The 20,732-nt window shown below is 38.7% G+C and overlaps 1 protein-coding gene across 5 annotated transcripts in view; it reads left to right on the top strand.

Annotated features, from left to right (window-relative positions):
• Positions 1-20,732, top strand: part of VEZT (vezatin, adherens junctions transmembrane protein) — a 65,880-nt gene that overhangs the window by 617 nt on the left and 44,531 nt on the right. For 4 of the 5 annotated variants that reach the window (XM_027654744.1, XM_027654742.1, XM_027654770.1 and 1 more), the window contains exon 2: positions 14,928-15,062. In XM_027654744.1, the coding sequence (XP_027510545.1) occupies positions 14,928-15,062 (135 nt within the window). Of the gene's footprint in view, positions 1-307; positions 543-14,927; positions 15,063-15,966; positions 16,082-20,732 lie in introns of those variants that run through there. The other variant, XM_027654750.1, reaches the window with a different exon arrangement.

The raw sequence follows: 20,732 nt of genomic DNA, 5'->3' as shown, positions 1-20,732 counted from the left end.
TGCTCGGCGTGCCCCGCGCCCCGGAGCAGCCCGGGGCCGGCGCTGCGCCCGCCGCGCAGGGCGAGGGCGCGACGGCTCAGCTCGGCGGGGCCGGGCGGTCCTTTGTGCGGCCGTGCTGCGCTGCCCGGCCCCGCCGCCCGGCCCCGCCGTCGGGCGGCCGCGGGAAGACCTGTGGGGAGGGCCGTGTCTGCGCGGGGTCCTCAGAGCCGCCCGTGGGCACCGCTCGGACCCAGGAGGGGCGCCCGGCCGGCTGAGCGGAGCTGTGGGGCCAGGGCAGAGGTAGCGAATAGCGCAAAAATTCTGCTTCTAAAGCGGTGTCACTCACATAAAAGGCGCATTTCAGCACACAGTTGTCCAGTGGACACTGAAACTGTCTTGTCTCTCTAATGTTTGTGCTGTAAGAGATTTGCATAAAACGTTTACAGTTATATCGCGCCTTGTTAGATAATGGGTGTGCAATATCGTCTTGGCCTTATTTGAAACCGTGGCTAAATACATCTGCTGTTGTGGTTTGGTAACAAAATCCAGTCTGTTTGCAGCAGGTAAATGTAACTGTCTTCGTGGAGGGCACACGTGATTTTGCAGGTGTATAGAGAAAGTGGTTATAAAGAAATGCTACCTTTAAAATGAATAATTATTATAGTAGTATTAGGGCTTCTCCTTTGGTCACGATGCAAAATACTCCTTATATAAGGAATTACTTTTTCTCAGGTGTGTAAGGACTACATGTCTTTGGTCTGTACCACAAAGTTTTGTGTTCAGCCACAACCAATCTTGAATCCTAACAATAAGATCTGTTGTTTATATTACTGCTATGTTAAATCACTTCCTTTAATACAATAAATCCATGGTGAGAATTTATTTCACAGGTAATGCCTGTGCTCTTAATTTCCTTCTTCAGTAACAGTAATACTCGTTTTACAGTAACACAGTTCTTCAGTTCCTACAGCAATTACCACTTTGTTTGAAAAAGTTCTGCTGTAGAGAGTAAAAGATCCCCCTGCATATGCCCTTCACTATTGTCTATGTGTTTTGGGAACAGATTTCTGTTGCTAGTATTTATTTCATTTATTCATTTACTTTGTCAAGTGTGTGTGTATGTAAATGCATGCTTTATAGGTGTACTGAGTGACATAATAACAGACCTGTCGTACATTATGGTGCAGCATCAGATAAGCAAAGGTAGGACAAATGGGTGTTGTTTGGGTTGGTTGATTGCTTGGAGTGCAGAACTGGGTGAGCTACCGACTGACAATAATGGGCACCGTGAAACACACAGAAGTTATCTTGAGAACTGCTCAGCAGGGTTCATGCTACTCTAAAATGAAGGCTCCACAGAGAATTACGAACATACTTTGCGCAGGTGAGCTAGAGATGGAAGTTGGCAAGGAGCCGAAAGGTTATTGCTGCAACGGATTTATTTTTTTAATTACTTTTAAAATTCTTTTTCTTGGGCCCCAAACTCTTCCTCTTAATTATTTATGGTTTCTGGTAAGCAGCTACACTTTCTCTGCACCTTAGCAGGTCTTTTCCCATGTTGTTCTTCAGGAGTCACTGTTGCAAGGAGGCCTCCAGCATTTAGGCCTCATTTGCTGTGAATGGCTGTTTTCCGTGTGTGTTTGGAGCCCCCATGAGTAAGATATTGATCAATGTTGTAAGGAGGAGTGGAGTGCTAACAAATGCGTGATCAGGAAAGAAACGGTCCTTCATGCTTTTCATACCCAACAGAATGGGTAGGAGAGAGAAGCAAAGCAAATGGAATATGCTTCACCTGGTTCACCTCATGGTTATGCCCAGTGTTATTTTCTGCACGTTTTTCAGGTCGTAGCTCTATCCAGCTGGCCCTGAATACATCAGCAGCAGCTGTCTGTGTTACAGATTTTGCAGCATCAAACAGATGATGGCCTGTTGATAGATCTTTATGAGCTTCCAAGGACCGATCATTTTTCTTACTATCAAAGTATCTTTTACATTAATTTAACTCTAAAGAAGGGAAGCACAAACACAGCGTTGCTGCCCCAGGAGAGTAGTGTTTTCCATCCAGTTCAAGCACCGGTGCAGATCATTGTGATTGAACAATAATGAATGATGGGCATTTACTCTATCCACTAAGTACTGCCATACTCTATCCAGTTTATAAATTAATTCCAGCAGCAACCAGCAATTTTCATTCACTGACTGCATAGTCCCAGCACTTCAGTTCTTGCGTTTGTTACAACCAGTTGCTCTTTTAATTAAAATGCTACAAATACTGGGGGGAGGAACAGAACCCAAGAAACACAGAGGTGCCCCTGATATGCTTGGCCTGGGCTTGTTTGCCGGCAGCATGTCAAATTAAAAATTGTGGCACTGTAGAGCAAATTGTACTAAACAGTGGAGGAACAATTCATGGTGTACTTTATTAGTGTCTGTCTTAATTTATTAAGGGAGATAATGAGATAGGAAATTTGATGTTAAATTGCTTGAGATGAGTTTTTTTACAGAATGGGCTAGAAGACCAGAATGCTGCAGTTACAGTGTACTTTGGAGTCCTCTGGAAAATTGCAGTGTTTTGTGTATTTATATGAGACTGGAATTGTGTTAGGTTTTTTTATTGTTTTTTTGGACAATGAAATCTCCTCCTTGTTTTCTTTTTCTTTTTTTTGTTGTGTAAATTAAAGAAACTTCTTGTTCAAACTAGCTAAATTTCTCCATTGTTGTGCCAGTGGGGGGACTGTGTCAGAATGTGGTGCTTTGATCATATGTAACTGCCTTCTGATTTCTGACTGAAAATTTATTCATGGCCACTTCATAGCTACTTGTGCTCCTGCTAATAATTTCCATTATTTTATATAGTTCTTATATTTTTCTAGAATTTACAGAATCAGAGAATCATTTAGATTGGAAAAGACCTCTGAGATCATCAAGTCCAGCTTTTGATTGATCACCACCTTGTCACTAAGTGCCACATCTAATCTTTTCTTGAACACCTCCAGGGATGGTGACTCCACCACCTCCCTGGGCAGCTCGTTCCAATGCTTAGCAACCCTTTCCCTAAAGAAGTCCTTCCAGATATCCAACATGAACCTCCCCTGGTGCAACATGAGGCCATTTCCTACTAACATGTCACTGGCTGCCTGGGAAAAGAAACCAACCCTCACCTGGCTACAACCTCCTTTCAGGTAGTTGTAGAGAGTGATAAGGTCTCCCCTGAACCTCCTTTTGTCCAGGTAAACGACCCCATCTTCCTCAGCTGCTCCTCATCAGACTTGTGCTACAGACCCTTCAACAGCTTCGTGTCCCTTCTGCGGACTTGCTCCAGCACCTCAATGTCTTTCTTGTAGTGAAGGGCCCAAAACAGAACACAGGATTTGAAATGCAGCCTCACCAGTGCTGTGTACAGGGAAAGAATTTACTTCTCCTTGTGTATTTATAGAAAGGAGACTTGTTCTGGCTGAGGATTTTGTTAGGCTGGATAAAACAATATATTTTAGCTTCCTGTCACAAAACAGATTTCTCTGTTCTTCCTTTTTTGGTTTTTTTTTTTTTTTTTTGTTTGGTTGGGTTTTTTGGTGTTTTACACACCTATTCAGTTCATCTTTCTTTACCTGAGCTTGCAGCATGGTATTCAGCATTCTTGCTGGCCTCTTATAGTGCTATTTTTGCTCTTTGCTTCTGAGAAGACTTAGTTTCTTGCCTACAAACAACTTTTTCAAGTCTTCATACTGTTTGACTCAGTTACGATAAGATAGGTTTACCACTCATGTGTCCTTGATTTTATCAACAGCTCCACATTATTGGAGAGTTTGTTTTTATTGGTTCCTCTGTGTAAGGTCTTGTTGTTGTCTGTTGCTAAATTGCGTGCTATTATCAGTACCCACTTAAGGTCATCCATTTCTTTTTGTACGATGTTTCAATCCTTTTCTGCCTCTATGATGTTACTTGGTGTTATTGGCAAATGTCAGTAGGTTGCTTTTTAGTATAAATTTAATTATACCAGGTGTGAAAGCTTTTAAAAATTCAAAAGCTTTGACCAGAGACTCATTCTTTAGGAACTCTGTTAGTAACCTTCTGATCTTATAGTTTTTCATTCAGCGTAGACCACTGTAATCTCTGCCCTCAACGTACTTGGTTCCTTTCCCACCTTTTTCATCTTAACTGATACGGCACAGTTCAAAAGTCCATACCCATATGGCACAGTATAAAAAGTCCATCTAAACTTCCTGCATTCCCTTTATCTTTAAAAATCACGTGTCTTGTCAAAGAAGGACGACAAGTGAGTTTGGCACAATCTACCTCTGGTGAACCCACATGATATCTTCTTTGATGATCATTTGTTTTCTCCTTTGTGTTTGAATTTTGCAGGAAAGAATAATTATTCTCAGTAGCCTGCTGGCTTTTGATCAGAATCATGGACCTGACATATTCTTGATTGCTTTTTCTCCTTGTAAATATAGACACTGTGTTTGCTTTTTTCTGCTTTTGAGTTTATAGATTGATTAAAAATCCTTTCTGCTGAATCTTTCATCTCCTGTGCCCGTTCTTTCAAAACACTGGGATGAAGGTGATCCAAACACTGCATTTTCAGCTCCCAATTTCTGCTTTCAGCTAATTTGTCCTATATTTTAATGAGCTTGTGCAAGCTTGTTTTTTAAAGTTGGATAGATATTCAGGCTATGCTCACAGAATCACAGAATGTTTGAGGTTGGGAGGGATCTCTGGAGGTCATCTGGTCCAACCCCCCTGCTCAGGCAGGGTCATCTAAAGCCTATTGTCCAGGACCATGTCGATATGGCTTTTGAATGTCTTCAAGCATGGAGATTTCACAATCTCTCTGGGCAACCTGTGCCAGTGCTCAGTCACTCTCACACTAAAAAAATACTTCTTGATGGTCAGAGGGAACCTCCTGTGTTTCAGTTTGTGCCCGTTGCCTCTGGTCCTGTCACTGGGCACTACTGAAAAGCACCTGTTTCTCTTCTCTTCGCACAATCTCTTTGAGTATGAGACCTGCCCTGAAGTTTCCCCAGGCTGAACAATCCCAGCGCTCTCAGCCTCTCCTCAGGTTCACCCAGACTGTTGTTAGAACCTAATCTCAGAAAGTCTTTTTTTGCTCTACCAGCTCTATGGTTCTGGTGGAAGGACTGGAGCTGATTTTTGTTGTTTTCCGTTTTAATTCTGTGTTTGCAGAAGAAAGTTAATCAGAGTACACAGAAAATAAGATTTTGACACCCGTGATATCAAACTGCCACCACCTTAGATTTTTAAGGGCTTTTTCCTACTCTGTGTTTGAAATACAAAGCTGTGCATGTAGAATTGTGTACAGTGTAGTACTGAATAAATTTCACTGGCATAAAATCTCAATTTTTAAAAATCTTAATTAGGAAAGAAATCTTTCCTTACTTGAGACATTGTTTTAATTAATTCATGAGTCTTGTGCCATTCCTACCACCAGTTCTGTCCATATTATTTACTTAATATTGATATTTGTTAGCAATTTCAGTATTAGTGGAAATATATTTTAAAGAATAGTCCCATTAAAGGGCTGACTGTCATGATGATAGTGTCACTGTGGAATCTAATCTTTTATTCTAGATCTAGAGGATCTGATCATTACTATGACTCCAGACTTTTAAATTTGGGATTTATTTTTTGTCCCACTAGCAATCTTGGGCTGAAAAATACAATATAAATTATATGTGTTCTTTCACGACTTCAAATTTTCTCTTGTGCAAATGGTAGAATAATACCAAGCTAACAAAATCAGACTTTCTTTGTCTTACCTGTCTGCATCAAATCTCGGAATGTATACTAATCTGTATTTAGAAAGAAACCAGGCTGGGGTTGAACACAAAGAGGTTCAGAAATCTCATGTCCAAATTCAGAAGTTTATGTCTTTGTAAAATAGTGAACACAGCTCTACTGAACCTAGAATTGGAATTCACAAACTCAGAACAAAGATTTTGAATGTGTAACGGGTGTTCTCGTTTCACAGCCAACCCTTGCTCAAGCAGTCAGCCTTCCTGTCACTGGAGGAAAATATGCACAGAAATAGAGTTACCCTTTCCAGAGTTTGAAGAGACATGGTCTGTGTTCTTTGTCTTGTTGCTGTACTGGAAGAAGCTAATGTGAGAACTGAGTCCTGCAAACAGTGGGAAAGTGGTTTGCAGGGAACATGCCATCCTAAGGGAGAAAGGAAGCACCGAGGCCCAGCAGAGCTGGCAGCTACATGGCACTGGGTCAGGCTCGTGTGGGGTGGAGGTGGGAATTCTGGGGTCTACTTGGGAGAGACATGGCACAAAAGTGAAGTATTGGGCAACACCACAGTGCATTCAAATGTCAGATTCAGAAAGACAACTCTCACTGCTTATTTAGGCATCAAACCCAGATGCTGCTCAGTGCTGAGGGGCATGGAGGATGCCTGCTTAGAATGTTCTGATCCACATATTTCTGTAAGATTTAAAGAGAGATTCGAGAAGGCACCGCCATTTCCCAGCATCATACAACTATATTCAGAACAGCCCTTAGCCAGTGTGTTCACTGTATGCCTACAATGGTTAAACATGTCTAAAATATGGGATTTCTTTGCTTAGAATACTGGAGCATCACTAATTTGAGATGTTCAAATCCTCATGTGTTTAAAAGGGTTTAGCTTTTATCAAAACATTCAATCGTGTTTTTACAAATGCTTTCTTCACATAGATTAGCTGTACAAATTATTTTGTTTAAAAAATGAAACAAAACTAAAGGGAACCTAACCTCAGAAACTTTTTGTAGTGATGAGAATTTTAAGTTACTTTCATTCAAAAACCCAAAAACATTAGGATTTGCAAAATAATGTGATTTTTGTCAAGCATCAGGCTTGTAATGTTGTTTTGTCAAAAATAATGTCTCAAACATAAATTAGAAAAAAGAAGTTGAAAAAGGAATATTCACACACTTTCAATGTTATTGTCAGTATTGTGCCCTCAGCAGGATTTTTCTTACCAAATATTGGGTGGACTGAAGATGTAGTACTCTCATTTTATATGTATGCATGAAATAAAGCCAGTTTTAAATACACAGTTCTGTCAAAACCGCAGTTGACTTGTTCTGGTGAGCTGGTTCTGAGACTGTACCTCGGCTGCCTGAAGTGTGGGCTGTTGCCAGAAAAGGGGTTCAGGCTTCACTCCTCTTTTCTGGCTTATTGTCATCCTCTTCCTTATGCTGGCACCTGGATTTGTGGGTGATGCTGTAAGATGGCTCAGAAGACTGATTAGACTATAAACTAACCTGGCTAAGAAATAATAAGAAAAAAGATTAATTCTTTTTTTTTTTTTTTTTTGACAATCAGATGGGTTCTTTGTTCCATCTCACCATTTGGCTACATAAATATTACCATCAGTGTTCTAAAATGGTACTGCAGCTTTCAGCTGCACTCACTGGTAATGGCAGATTAAATTGACCATGCAAATTCAGCCTGGGGAGATATCTTTGCTGAAAACTGCAGTGTGCTGTAGAGGCACATGGACTATTTTAGATATTTTGCTTCTCAGCAGTTTTCTAAGAGGAAGGGGAGAAAAGGCTTTGCTCATTTTTACCACGTGACTGGGAGGCAGGTGATACCAGGGAGAAAATAAAAGAAACTGCAAGCTTAAAACTGTGAAAAACAGTCTGATTGTTGCAGAGGCCAGGTCAACTCATTAGGCATTTTTGGATATCTGAAGGGATAGATAAAAAGTGTTATATGGGCTATACGGTGTGTAAACCCAGATTGCCTTGACTGTTCTTAATAGAAAGTTTTAAGACAAAAGTATGTGATGATCCAGAGCAAATTTTGAGGTCTGTGTTTTTAATCCTCCACTGTATCAGTTACTCTGGAGTTGTTTACAGGAAGGTTAATACTGCAGGACTGCTCTCACAACTTCAAGTCATGAATCAACTTCTTGAGACACTTGAATAAAAAAAAATTGCTTGGGGTACTTTTCTTTTAATCTTTATGATGTGACTGCCTCATTTGTTTCTTGGATACTTTTCACTTCAGTAAAGATGTTTGCACACAGTGTGTTGTCATTAGGAGTAAGAATTAACACATAATGGATAAACAAGTTAATTATTTGGAACTCATGTTTTAAAGAGGTTTTCAAAATGTATCAGAAATACTCTACTAGTTTTGCCAGTCAAATGCATTAATTTCATTAATTTAGTTAGGGTAAAATCTGTGAGTTGTTCGTGACCGATATAAAACAAATCAGCCTCCCTGTGTCATCAGCCTAGTTCGATGACCTGCATGATCAGTAACTTCCCACCCAAAGCTGCAGGTACAGTCAGGTGGCTTGTTACCTTGTCCTTCAGGGAAGGTAACTTTAACCACTTTTACTTTCAGTTTTTAGGGTATGTTTTGTCTCTGTCAGAAAAGACCTGCTCAGCTTCTCACCTGTATTCACAGGTCCGCTTTTGAATGAGTAAATAGTCCTGAGCTCTTGGTGAATTTCAGTGCTTTGTCCGGTACCTAATATTTTGTTCTAATGCTTTTCCACAATGGCAGTAACGTGCAGCCACCTGCTGAAAATGCAAAGGAAAGAGCATTCCCATGTCACAAATATAGTGCTACAGAGATATACACAGGCTATAAAACTTCCCAAACTCTTGAGGACTCGTGGGTGCATGCAAAACTAGATATAAATTGTGCTTCAGAAAGTATCCGGGAACAGTAATAGATTAATGGCTTTAAAGTAGTTCTCAGAGCCTACTTCTAAATCAGCTGATACAGTAGTGCTGGAGAAACCAAGGTCTGCACTCCTGGGACAGTGAAAGCAGAACAGGAAATCTAAATGACTCCTTTGCTGCCTTGAAGTCATTGTCTAATATTAGCCCTGTCAGTGCCTGGCTCTTTGTCAGTCTGTGCTCAGGAGGAGGTGGTTACCAGTGAGGAGAATATGACCAAGGCTTTTAAATACTGTTGCTTGGGAAGTCTTATTAATGGCTGCATATAAGATCAATGTGCAATAATTCTTTCAGGCGGCATCTTTTTAAAAGCCTTTAGCAATCTGTCATCCTCATCTCCCTCCCCCCAGTTAGAAAGCCACATTAGTCAGGAGAAATCGCATGATCCTGGGAAGTTTCAAGCTGCATCCGCTGATGCTGTGAGGAAAATGCCACTGTGGAGGGGCACGGGTGCAATTACACTGACGTCTGCTTCTCACCCTCATCTCGGCTCATCCTGGAGGGACAAGCGGAGAGAAACGGGGAGGTGGGTGAGGTTCTGTCGGGTGCATGGGAGCAGTACCGAAGAGAAAAATGGAATACGCTCTTCCAGGAGACAAAGCTCGCACTGTCTGTGAGTGTTAGCTCAACTTTTTCAAATATGTTTTGACAGGGAAACTTCAGTACTGTTTATTTTGGTCTGAGTTTAACCACCTGTTCAGCATATCTTAGCCCTTGCTCTCACTCTGGTAGACATGTTTAATTTTGGGGGGGTTTAAATTGATATTTCATAATGTGTAGTTATTTTGGAGGTAGTTTAGGCTCCCACAGTGTTTTTGACATATTGGAAACCTCAGCTTTGAATAACATATCCATATTTTAAGAGGATATCTTTAAACCTCCTTTTTTTGTGTGATGGCATTAAATATTGCTGTCAAGGGTAATCTGCTCCATTAGCTAGGGTTGGAAACTAGAGCAGGGTTTACTAAGTGGTAAATTTTATCATAATAAAGAACATGGGTGTAGGAAGCCTCTTTATTGGAGAAATCCTGAGTCATTTACTTCATGATGCATCAGCAAAAATAATATGGGTGTGGCTTTGATTTTCAGCTGCTGTTGTAAGAAGACTATGAAAGCTAGCAGTGTCTTAATCTGATTTGTGATTGCAAAGGTTTTTCGCAGAATACGCACAAAATGCCTCACATATTAAAGTGCGATATCTGTGCTTGCAAGGCTGTAATAGATGTAAGTATTTGAGTATTTATCTGTCAAAAGTAAACTCTTTTTTGAAGCTAGGGAATTTTCTACCATAACAGCCTTTCCATCTCATAGTAGTAGGCAACATAATTTGTTTGATTAATGTTTGCCTTAGGTTTGACATTTTTTTACTTTTACAGTAGTCTTAGAGTTGCAAATGCATTGTTTAACCTTCAGTTTGAGTGATGTTTTTTCTAACCCAAGTCAGTGCTGTATGGCAAGTGGCATTAAAATAAGCATTGGGAAGGTGTTACAGAAGAAAATTAATTTAGTGGACTCTTCTTTAATCTTGGATTTAGAATGAGACTCAGCTACTTTCAACAGTGGAAAAAAAAGGAGAGTTGTAATTAAACATATGTATGTAAGCAAAATAATTTTTAGTAGTGTGGATCTAAAACAAATACGCCCAAGCAGTTGTGAATGAAGGGGAAAGGATTTTCTTTCTTGATTCTGGTAACGGGAGCTTATATAAACCTATGCTGTACTGTAAATGGTTACAGTTGAATGACTTGCAGTAAGACTGACTATAGTGAATTAGAAAAGTCATAAAAAGATAAGTGGATTTTTTGTTGTTGGTTTCTGCTATGAGTCTATCCATTCAAAAAACTGTTTTCCTACTTAATATACCAACTGTATTGATACCTTACTTCACTTACTGGCAAGATTTTCTGTGTATAATCTGTATGAACTACACCAAAGAATAATGGCATTTTTATTTCTCTCTGTCTTGGAACTCCTTCATTTCCAGCATTCATTTTGGACAATTAATATAATAAAAAAATAACTTGATGTAATTGTAATACCTGTCTATTGTATCTAGGGGGTCTCAAAAAGTGACTTAGAAGAAGAAACTTAGTAGAAACTTCAGAAATAATAGAGCATATTGCTGAAAAACCTTGTCTTGCTATCATCACTTACTTTAGATAATATTTCCTGTCAGTAACTGGTAGTAGGATGGTAACATAAGCTGAAATATTAAAAAAAAATTTCCTTCCCTACTTTGTACATTATTCATTACCGTGTCATTCTGCCAGACACAACTGGAAACAAACAAACCTGACTGTCAAACAGGAGTAATACTAATGAGTCTGGTTATTATCTAAGTCAAGAGTGGTTGAAAGTAAAAATTCAGAAGTACATAGAAATAGATGTTGCTGTATTAATAGGAAGATGAGATTTTTTATTTTAAATTCTCTTTTCATGCTGTACACTGAAATGACCTTGCTCTCCGTTTACGTTATATTCTAATATAAAAGCTTTTTCTCAAGTGTAATTTATTTTTTTTTTAGATTGCAACCTATTAACTGCTTGCAAGGATAAACTTTCTGGTGTGTCCTGAATTTCTTAAACTAAAAGTGTAGCATCTACAGTATATGCAAAAATGTAAGAGCAATCGTGCTCTTTTTTTCTTTTTATTGTTGGACTGTTGTAAGATGGAATGCATGAATTTTGGGCAAAGAAAACTAGGAGGAAGAAAGGCGGAGCCCTCCTATTTTCCCCAACCAAGAAGTATATTATTTTAATACTATCATGGCATTTGCAGGTGAAAACAGCTGAGCCTGACAAAACTGATGAATGCAGCATGAGTTGAAACCAGGGAACTTTTTTCACAGTTAGAAGTGCATATGCAAGAATATGTGCATATCTATTATCTCTTTCTATGAGAAAGAAGGCATTTAGGAGTGAGAGGTTTGGATAAGGATGTAAGCTAGAAATTCAGAGCTATAACTTGTGGGTCAGACACATTTTGAGATTTAATTGTTTTTACAGCTTTTTAAGGATTAAAAATGCTTCGTGAGCATTAAGTATAATGCTTTCATCTCTTGTACTGAAACACATAGTGTACAGAATAGGATATTTTAATGGTATCATATTGCAGTTTTGTAGTTGCTTAGTTAATAACTTTCTCAGTCCTTGATAATATTGGAAGTTCTGTGGGAATGTTCACATACATAAAATCTACCCTTCAACTTCTAATAATACCTTTACTGGATTTTCTAGCCATTACTTATATATGTCATGGGAGATATTATCTATAGACTGGTGTAGACATCCTCCATGAGATACACAGACCACACAGCTTTGCAAGTGACAGCCTTGTTAGGCAGTGTCTAGGAAATTAAATACAATAAATAAATAAATAGTGTGGGTTTATGTTAGGATAGGCTAATGTATGTCTGCCATCAGTGATATTTCTAATAGAAGAGGAGTCTAATCTTCAAAGTTTCTGAGCAAAATATAAAACTGCCTGTGCTACACAAGAGACCTCACTCTTAGTGGAAGAATTTTATGATCAGTTTGTTGAGATTCTTAATAACCTAATTTCACAAGGGCCTCAACCCACTTATTCAGTGCTTTCTTTACCCACATCTTACTTGCTTCTAATGGATTCAGAAAGGGGAACAATGGTGGTTTTACTTACAACATGAGGGATTTGAGTCACAGCATAGTTCTTAGTCATTTAAGTTTATAAGAATACCAGATTTTTCCAATCTTTTAGAAAAAAAGGGAAAGACAGAGCATATGGAGCCACAGAAATCTATCAGAGGAGGATTTTGTAGCCTCAGTACTTTCTGAGAAACTGAAAGAGGAGAACCCTTATCTACTTACAGGAATATGTGATGAACATTCAAGTTAAATTTTAATTAATTTTCATTTGCTAACTCCATGGTCAGAAAACTGATTTTGAATTCCAAGCAGTGATAAAAAATTGAAAATCTACCCATTATGAGACCCCGTAAAAGCCTTCTAAAAGTTAATCAGAAGGGATTTATGTAAAACTAGTAATGTACCTTAATTAGGAGAACACATAAAATTATTCTTCCTAGGTCGGAGATGAAATTTCATTAACATTTGGAGAGATGGGGTATTTTTTCTATTTCTGTAGAGTAGAAAATCAGTTAATTACAGTTAAACGGAAGGTTGTGATGTTGCTAGATACCCAGTAAAAGGGAAGAATTGGGCATTCTTACATCTGTGCCATATTTCACTTACTAAACATAGCTTTCAGGATTTTAGCTAATTCTTGCTGTCTTCAATGGACGGTCTCTGTCTGCCTTTGTCTCTCTTTCTGCCCTTTTTTCATCGATTTCTGTGAGTAAATAGAACCAACATTAACAGCAGTAGACCGGTTTTCTTGATTAGCTTTTAGAAAATTATCTCATCATGGGCCCCAAAGAAAGGGGCACCCTGAAATACTAGTGGAAAAACTCCATGGTATATTTGGGTTATTTTGCAAACTGTCTATATGTGGGTGAGTACCAACAGAGTACAAGAATAGTCATGTGTCAAATGATGGCTGGCCTTGCTGGTCACAAGTATGGTCAAGATGATGGACAGGTTTGCCAAGAGCCTAGATGTGATTTCCTTGAAGTTCTGCCTGGAGCGAGCATTAAAACTATGATTTTGAATAAAATACTCTCTGTTCACCCACTCTTTTGTGTGTGTTTTCGTCCAGATGGGGAGAATTCTGGCTGGTTCTGACTGAAACCTGCACGATACCCTAGTGGTTCTCGCGCGGGGGAGTTCAGGCTGTCTGAGCTACGCTGGCAGTGCACAGCCTGGCTCTGTATGAAAACCGCTGTAAGAAGACAAGGTTATGCATTTATATTCTGAGTTTGGCCCTGAAGTTATTTGGTGAATTTAACAGTGTCTGAAATAGGAGAAGTATTCTAGTCTATTATTACTATTACTATTTAGTCTTTCCATTTTAATTAAGTAATTCTGGTAAAGTGGCATGTTCTACTTAGAGCCAAAGAGGCAGTCCAGGACAGCACATTGTTTCATTAGCGTTGGATGCATTTGGAAAAAGTACAAGGGTACTTGGAAAAAAGATAGGATTGTGTCGTCACACTGGAAAAATTCTCACAAGGAAATGAGTCATTAACCTGTCCTGGTGGTTTGCACAATCATTGTCATTGTCTGTACCTGTGAGTTGGTACGAATATTTGAGTTTCAGGTAATGACTGGGCACTGAATCTGTTGTAACTCAAACAGAGCAAAAGTATGGATTTGCATGCTTTAAATAGGTAAGAGTGATTAAAATAGCACTTTGGTGATGGGGTTAAAAAAATCCCTAGAGGTAACAAGTTAATTTGTTCAGCTGGTATGAATGATTGCTTCCAAGTTTTATTGTATGGCAAGCAGTATTTGAGATTTGGCCATGTTGGTACATGATCAGCGTAGCTGGGCCACCTTTCCAGCTTGCATCAGCAAGTTAATGATAGTTGATGTAACAATTAATAGTAGGTGCTCTGTTGGTTTTTTCTGTAGACCTCCATAACTCTGCGTTATTTACTGCAAAGCTTTTACTTTTTTATACACAGTATTTTGGTTGATAGTGTGTTAAACTCTTAAAATGTTGGTGTTCTTCTGCAGTTTACTGGTGTTACATGCTCTCATGGGATGTTGATAAAATTTTTCAGGTGTCAAAAATAATCCCTAACTAGTCTATATAAGACTGATTGCTGAGAGTTTCTCTTAAAAATGAAGTCCCTGCATGTCCCGAGTGGAACTGCAGTTAGGATAAAAATCCTTTCCATTAAGTCTGTCCTACATACTGCCATATATGTGTTTGTAAACAGCAAAGTAAGAGTTAAGTATGTCTAGATATCTGGTGCAGATGACAATAAGAACTTTCAGAGGTCTATATAGATAAATATCTAAACATGTAAAAACCCACTCTCTGGTGATCGTAATTTCATACTTTTTCTGTTTTATTTAGGACTGTTTGTAAATTAGTAGTTTTACCAGGAGCTTAAAGAAGTTGGGTGGTTTTTTTGTTTGTATGCTGTGGGATTTTTTAAATAACTGTGGTACTCTGCCAGAAGTGCTAGTACTGTCCTTGGAGAGAGCAGAAGTCTTTTTCTAATTTTTTTTTTCCATTTCTCAGTCCATTCGTTGCTGGTTGTGTGGTTGCTGTACTCACAGTTGTGTTTTGTGGGAAACAGGGAATGATTTTTAACATGGTTTTTTTTTTCTCATTTTTCTTTTTATAACTCCGTTTTCAGAATTCCCCACTCTACCAGTATCTGCAGGATTTGGGACACACAGATTTTGAAGTATGCTCATCAGCGTCGCAGAAGGCGGAGCAATGTGCAGCAGCGGAAAAAGAAAAAGAGCGGACTGTGCGTGCTGCCCAGAAAGTGAGCTCTCTCCTGTTCCTGAGTATTTATCTTCTCAAAAGAGAACTACATTGCTTCACAAATAGGCAAAATCAGTATAAAGATAAATCTCTTACTGTATTTAGAAAAAACAAAGGGGAAAAACCCGAACAGTAAACCACAGCTAGTTGTCATATCTTGTCTACAAATGTGTATGGAAACTCATGGTTAATCAGTATAGTTTGGAGTGTTTCTTTGCACTTATGTAAACTAGGGAAGCAAGAGACTTTGATAAATAATTTTTTGAGTGTTGTAAATTATCTTATTTAGTGGATATTGTTATGTTAGTTTAGCATGACATTCTGGGAATAGAACCTGTAATTTTCTGGAACAGAGTATTTATAGTTCCCAGCCCTTCTCAGGCATTCAGTTGCTAAGTATAGCTTTGTCTGTGACAAAGCACATTAAGAAGGAGGATTTCTGGGAAGTATAAATGCAATAACCAATCTGAATGAGATAGTAGAATTGTGCTTAGGGTGTGGTAATTTTCTAACAGTAACAGCTGACAAGAATCATCAACTAATTAGCTCAGAATTCTTCATTCTCTATCTTTTTAAGTAAAGGCTTGGGGACTTTTTTAAACATTTTTGTATTAAAATTGTGATTGAGAATTTGACCATTTAAGACCTACTATGGCCTACATATTTTTTGTTTTCCTTATTAAAAATAAATTCTTTTTTACTGTTACTGGTAGTTTACAGGCAATGCGATTCAGATGAGGAGCTCTGGAGTGGGCGAGAAAATTCCTCTTTTGAGACAGCTGATGTAGGAAACTCTTTGCAGCAAATCTGTTGAAAAATCAGTAGTCAGTTAGTCTTCTCCTTTAGCACTTAGATGGAGCCTGGGAAGAGCAGTAATTGTCTGCCTACCTCTTTCACATTCACAGTGGAGAGTTCAAATTACAGTGGATGTGCTCCAACTATGTGCTAACCAGGAGGAAAAAGGTGCCATGTGGACTTCTCTGTCCTGGTCACTGCAGGCTGAGTTGGGCAGTGCCTCAGGTAGGAACCCAAACCAAGCGTCCATGCCGTGATGCATTTCCTCTGAAGAGTTGTCATTTCTTTCTCCTCTCTCACCACTGTCTGTGGTAGCTTCCATCTTGCCTGCTGTGGCTTTTAACCTACTGCAGCTCAGTTTTCCTGTTGTTCATTTCTGCTTTATTTCTCTTCTTCCATCTTCAAATCAGAGGTCCACAGCCCCTTTGCTCTTGTTTGTAACCTCTGTTACTTTCCTGCTGCAGAATGTTCCACCCTTCCAATTAGCTGGCAGTAAACATACTATTTTTCCCAAATACAGGCAATATGATATGGCACTGAGATGTCCAGAAGTTCTCCCTACAGGTTTTGGTGGATGAGAACTCATATGACAAATGAGGAGAGCTGATGCTTTTGTTGGAGTCTTTTCTAAAAATAATGTCGTCTTAATGTATATTCTCTACTCAGTTCTCAGATACTTCAAAGAATTAGCCAAGTTAGTCACAGTTAGGCTTTATTTCAACAATTCTTTTTCAGTTTCGTGGGTGTCACTCTGGTTCCTCATTTGTTTTAGGTCAGAAGCATTATTTTCTTGTGGGATTTTTAATCTGTTTTACTCTGTGTGGGATCCTAGGTGGGATAAGATTCAGAAGTGTACGAATTTATGTGGATAACATAAATCATTTTTTTTCTGATATGAGGAAGAAGGTGTGTTTTTTGAAGTGTTTGCAAGAGTATGGTGTATTTGAAATGACTGACTTGTGCAGTCTTTGAAGTGGAAATTTGGAAGCTGCAGTGTGAAGCTTATTCATTTAGCAGTATTCAGAGAAGTGTTTATGGCTCATATTTTCATATAGTGATACTTATTTCAACCACTCTGTACTGACTGTATACACTCATTAGTCCATTTGAAAAGACAGGGTAATAAAACATGAAACATTTTGCTTTAGTCCTCAGTGCTGTTGGAGTCTCCTCATAGATATAGATTGGTCATAGTTTCTGTTACCTGTTGGGCAGCTGCACTGCACACTGTGCTTCGTGTCCTTGATCCCCAGCTTCTGAGACTTGTAGTCCTTCCTACGGAAGTGTACCATGTCTCCCTTCTCTCATGCCTCACTTTCTGACCAGAGATGACCATTAGATAAGATGCAGGGTGCATATCCATTGACCAGACCAGTAAGTACCACTGCATGCCTAGCACATGGATTAGGCAGCCTGTAAAGAATAACCACCCTACAGTAAGAGTCATTAAGTTTAGTACTGTTCAACAGTGTTCTAGAGTTTACAGCTTTTCAAAGAGTTCAGCAATCATGGAGAAAAATATTATGAAGGAGCTTCATTCAGAACTCCAGTTTCATGTACTGAGGATTTGTGAGATTAACTGAGGGGAGGAGGAAAAGTGATTCTTGCTGCATCTCCATGTTTCCTTGGCTGGTTTTTCTAATGTAAGATTATTTTAAATTTAATGAATAAATTGATTTCTAGTTACTCTTGATGTGGACAGGTATTGCATTTGTAATAATGATTGCTTCTATCAGTGGTCACAGGACAAGGCTGAATTTAACTCAAGGTTTAGCTCATAATTTTGTTTATTTTGAACTACCTTTGAAAATATTCGTGGAAATATTAGGTCTACTGCCCTTGCTTTTCAGAATTGTCAGCTGGCACTCACAATAACCCTCAAGAAACCACCTAAATATATATTTTCCCTTTATAGCTGTTGGCAGTTCTGTGGTGTATTTATGTTGAAGATACCTATTCTGACTTAGTTCAGGAAGACTTTAATTAAATTTTTGTTTGTTTGTTTGTTTGTTTATTTAAACGTTAAAATTTGTTCACTGTTAATTGAAAGTTAGGATGACATATTTCATTGGTTCATATTCTGTTCATTACTGTGAAGTAATGCATGGACTGTCACTTAGCTGCATTATCTTATTTTGCATAGTTACTTATATGGAATTCAGAAAAGCAGTATAATACTGTGTTCATGTATATAGTTTCCACCAAGTTTAATACAAAAGTGCTGTGGGATTAAGAGTCTCAAAAGTATTAAGATATACAGCTTTAAAAAACCTCAAGTATTCTATTTTTTCCCCCTTCCTACCCCTCAAGCATTTTACACTTAATTTTATTTTGTTGGGAGCAAGTCCTCCAGTATTGTGTCAGATGTAGAAGTAATTCATCATGGTTTGCCTTGCAACTTGAAGGAAGCGAGTGTGTGAAAATGGGCTGTCCATTTCTTACAAATGCTAGGATGACGTTCACCTTGTCTCATCACTGTCTAGACAAGGATACTTAGTGGAAATAAGGAAGAAACTTGTGTGTAATTTCTAGTGATAAAATGCCATAGGTTCTTCCTGCTGCTGCTGTTCCGGTACCAGTTTGGGAGCGTTAACACTTTTCTTTTGTAATCTGGTGTCAGAAAGTCTGGTTTTGTCATTTGATTCCTGTGTTCCATTTTGGTAGAGTGTCTCAAAAGGAAAGAGAATGAGGGAGAGGCAGCTGACCATGCATTTAAAAAAGTAGACTGGATTTAGGAGGATCTGAGGCTTTGTTGAAACTTTTGTATGACAGGCAAATAATTTGCCTGTCCAGTCATTTCCTGAGTTGTACACAAGACTGTTATCATTTCCCTTCTCTCAGCCCTTGCTGGCCTAGTCTACTGAAATTATAAAATGTCTAGAAAATAAATGTCTTTTGACTTCTGCATATGTACCTACCCACAGTCCTAATATAAAATTATATTCCTTGAGGCTTAATGTAACTATGATCACAGGGGGTAGATGGTGTTCCATGCTGAGTGATTCCTACTATATGGGTATCATTTTCCTTCAGTTCTGAAAAGCAAGTTTCCAAATGCCTTAAACACTTCATTGAAATAAAAATGTAAGAGTATTGCTTTGTCTTTGAGTTAAGATTGTTTCCTCCTCTCGTATTCAGTCAAGTAGGAACCCTATACAACTGCAGTCTGGTGACATGTAGCAAGAATTTGGCATGACAAAGATCTAGTTCGGGATCTTCGGGGAGTGAAAAAAACAAATCTGGGAAAAAAAGGAGGTTCCTAGTGACTGATACGAATGTTTCTGTTGTGTCTTGCTGTCCTGCCAAACAGAGCATGGGGTTCAGGCTTAAGAAAGACAAGCATCAGTTGAATTTGAAGCACATCTTAAATAGTTCTCAAGGTGTGGTTTTGGTGGTGTTTTGATTTTTTTTTTTTAATCAGAATATAGTCTTAATGAACATTGAGCTGAAAAGCTGTAAAGATGTTTCAAGGCTCTGTTCTGGAGACTGGTGAAATGCCAGACTCCCATCTGATGGAGTATAGAGATGTGATTAAGCACAGTAATTACAGGTGCAGTGTTTCTGACTGTACTAAACTCTGGAGAAAGTTACTGCTAAAGTTCTGGTCTCTAGACCTGTTTTCTGGAATGAAATCCTATTTGGGTAATTCTTCTTGATCTTTAAGGAATATCTCTTCCTGTTTATGCCTTTCCTTTCTCAGTCATTTTCCTAGACTGCTGTGCATATCTGCATGTTTAAATTAATTGTGCTGTCACACCTTATGCTGTCTTAGATATGGTAATATTTCATCCCTAGAACAGAGCTGGTGCTGGAGACCAGAGGAACAGAGGGTTGTGTTGGGACTCAGTGCACAGCGCTCAGTGGCTGTGCAGGTGACCTGATGTGGGATGGCAGAGGGATCCATCCTTTGCCTAAGTGTAGGCCTCCCACCTCCTTAATGCTAGTTCTGGGTAGCTGCAAGGTATTTAATATGTAGCATTATCTTCTTCTGTAATGCACAGAATTTCTCTACAGAAGAGAAGTAGTCCTTAGAATTTTTTTTAGATTCAAATGAATGCACCTAAAATGTGCATGTCCTATGCTATTATTTTTTTTAAATGTTAGGAGTTATGCATCTTTGTTGTTTAGTTTACAGAGGGTTTGACTAAGTGGTGTTCTGAAGTTGTAAGAAGAACGTTCCAGAAGCGTTGGCTACATGTCCTGGCTTGTGTGTTGGAGAAAGTTGTTTTACTTGTCAGTAACACTCCCAACGGGAATGCAAACTGTGAGACACTACTCCAAGGATCTGAATAATTTAGTGTGTTGCTGTACTCTACCGGGTCACAGCCCAAGACAGTTGGTTGTCTTGGTTTGTGTTTTCAAGCTCTGACATGCCTGTTGAGGGTTTATGCAAGCTGGGATTTCTTTTTTTAAACTAAAACATGGAGAATAAACTGAAAGATTACTTACGTAGCATACTAGTGTTTTTTTCAGTAACTCCACAGTTTAGTTTAGTAAACTGGTAGCAGTTTAAAACTATTCTTGGTGTAGCTTTAAATGTTCATGACAAAAATCAGAAGACTTAAGAAAAGCTAAGCAGTTGAAAATGGTAGGCTTCAAGAGGCATAATCTTAAATTAAATGGACAGTTCATTCTGTGCCCTGCTTTCAATGTACAAGGAAAAAGAATTCTGAATGGAGTATCTGTTTGAAATTCAAATGCAGAGCAAGACCTTTGTTTATGTAATTTCAATTTTCTACAAATTCTAATCAGAAAATTTTGTTTTCTTTTGCACCACTGTACGAGATCCTTGGAGGATAATCTGGTGTTGCAGTTTGTGCCATTCTTCCAATTTATGTCATTGCGCTTGAGCAACGTCAAAATAGAATCACCTGGA

This window comes from Corapipo altera, unplaced genomic scaffold, assembly GCF_003945725.1.
Source record: "Corapipo altera isolate COAL_440 unplaced genomic scaffold, ASM394572v1 1, whole genome shotgun sequence".
Taxonomy (NCBI): Eukaryota; Metazoa; Chordata; class Aves; order Passeriformes; family Pipridae; genus Corapipo; species Corapipo altera.
This window is presented reverse-complemented; position numbering and strand designations above follow the sequence as displayed.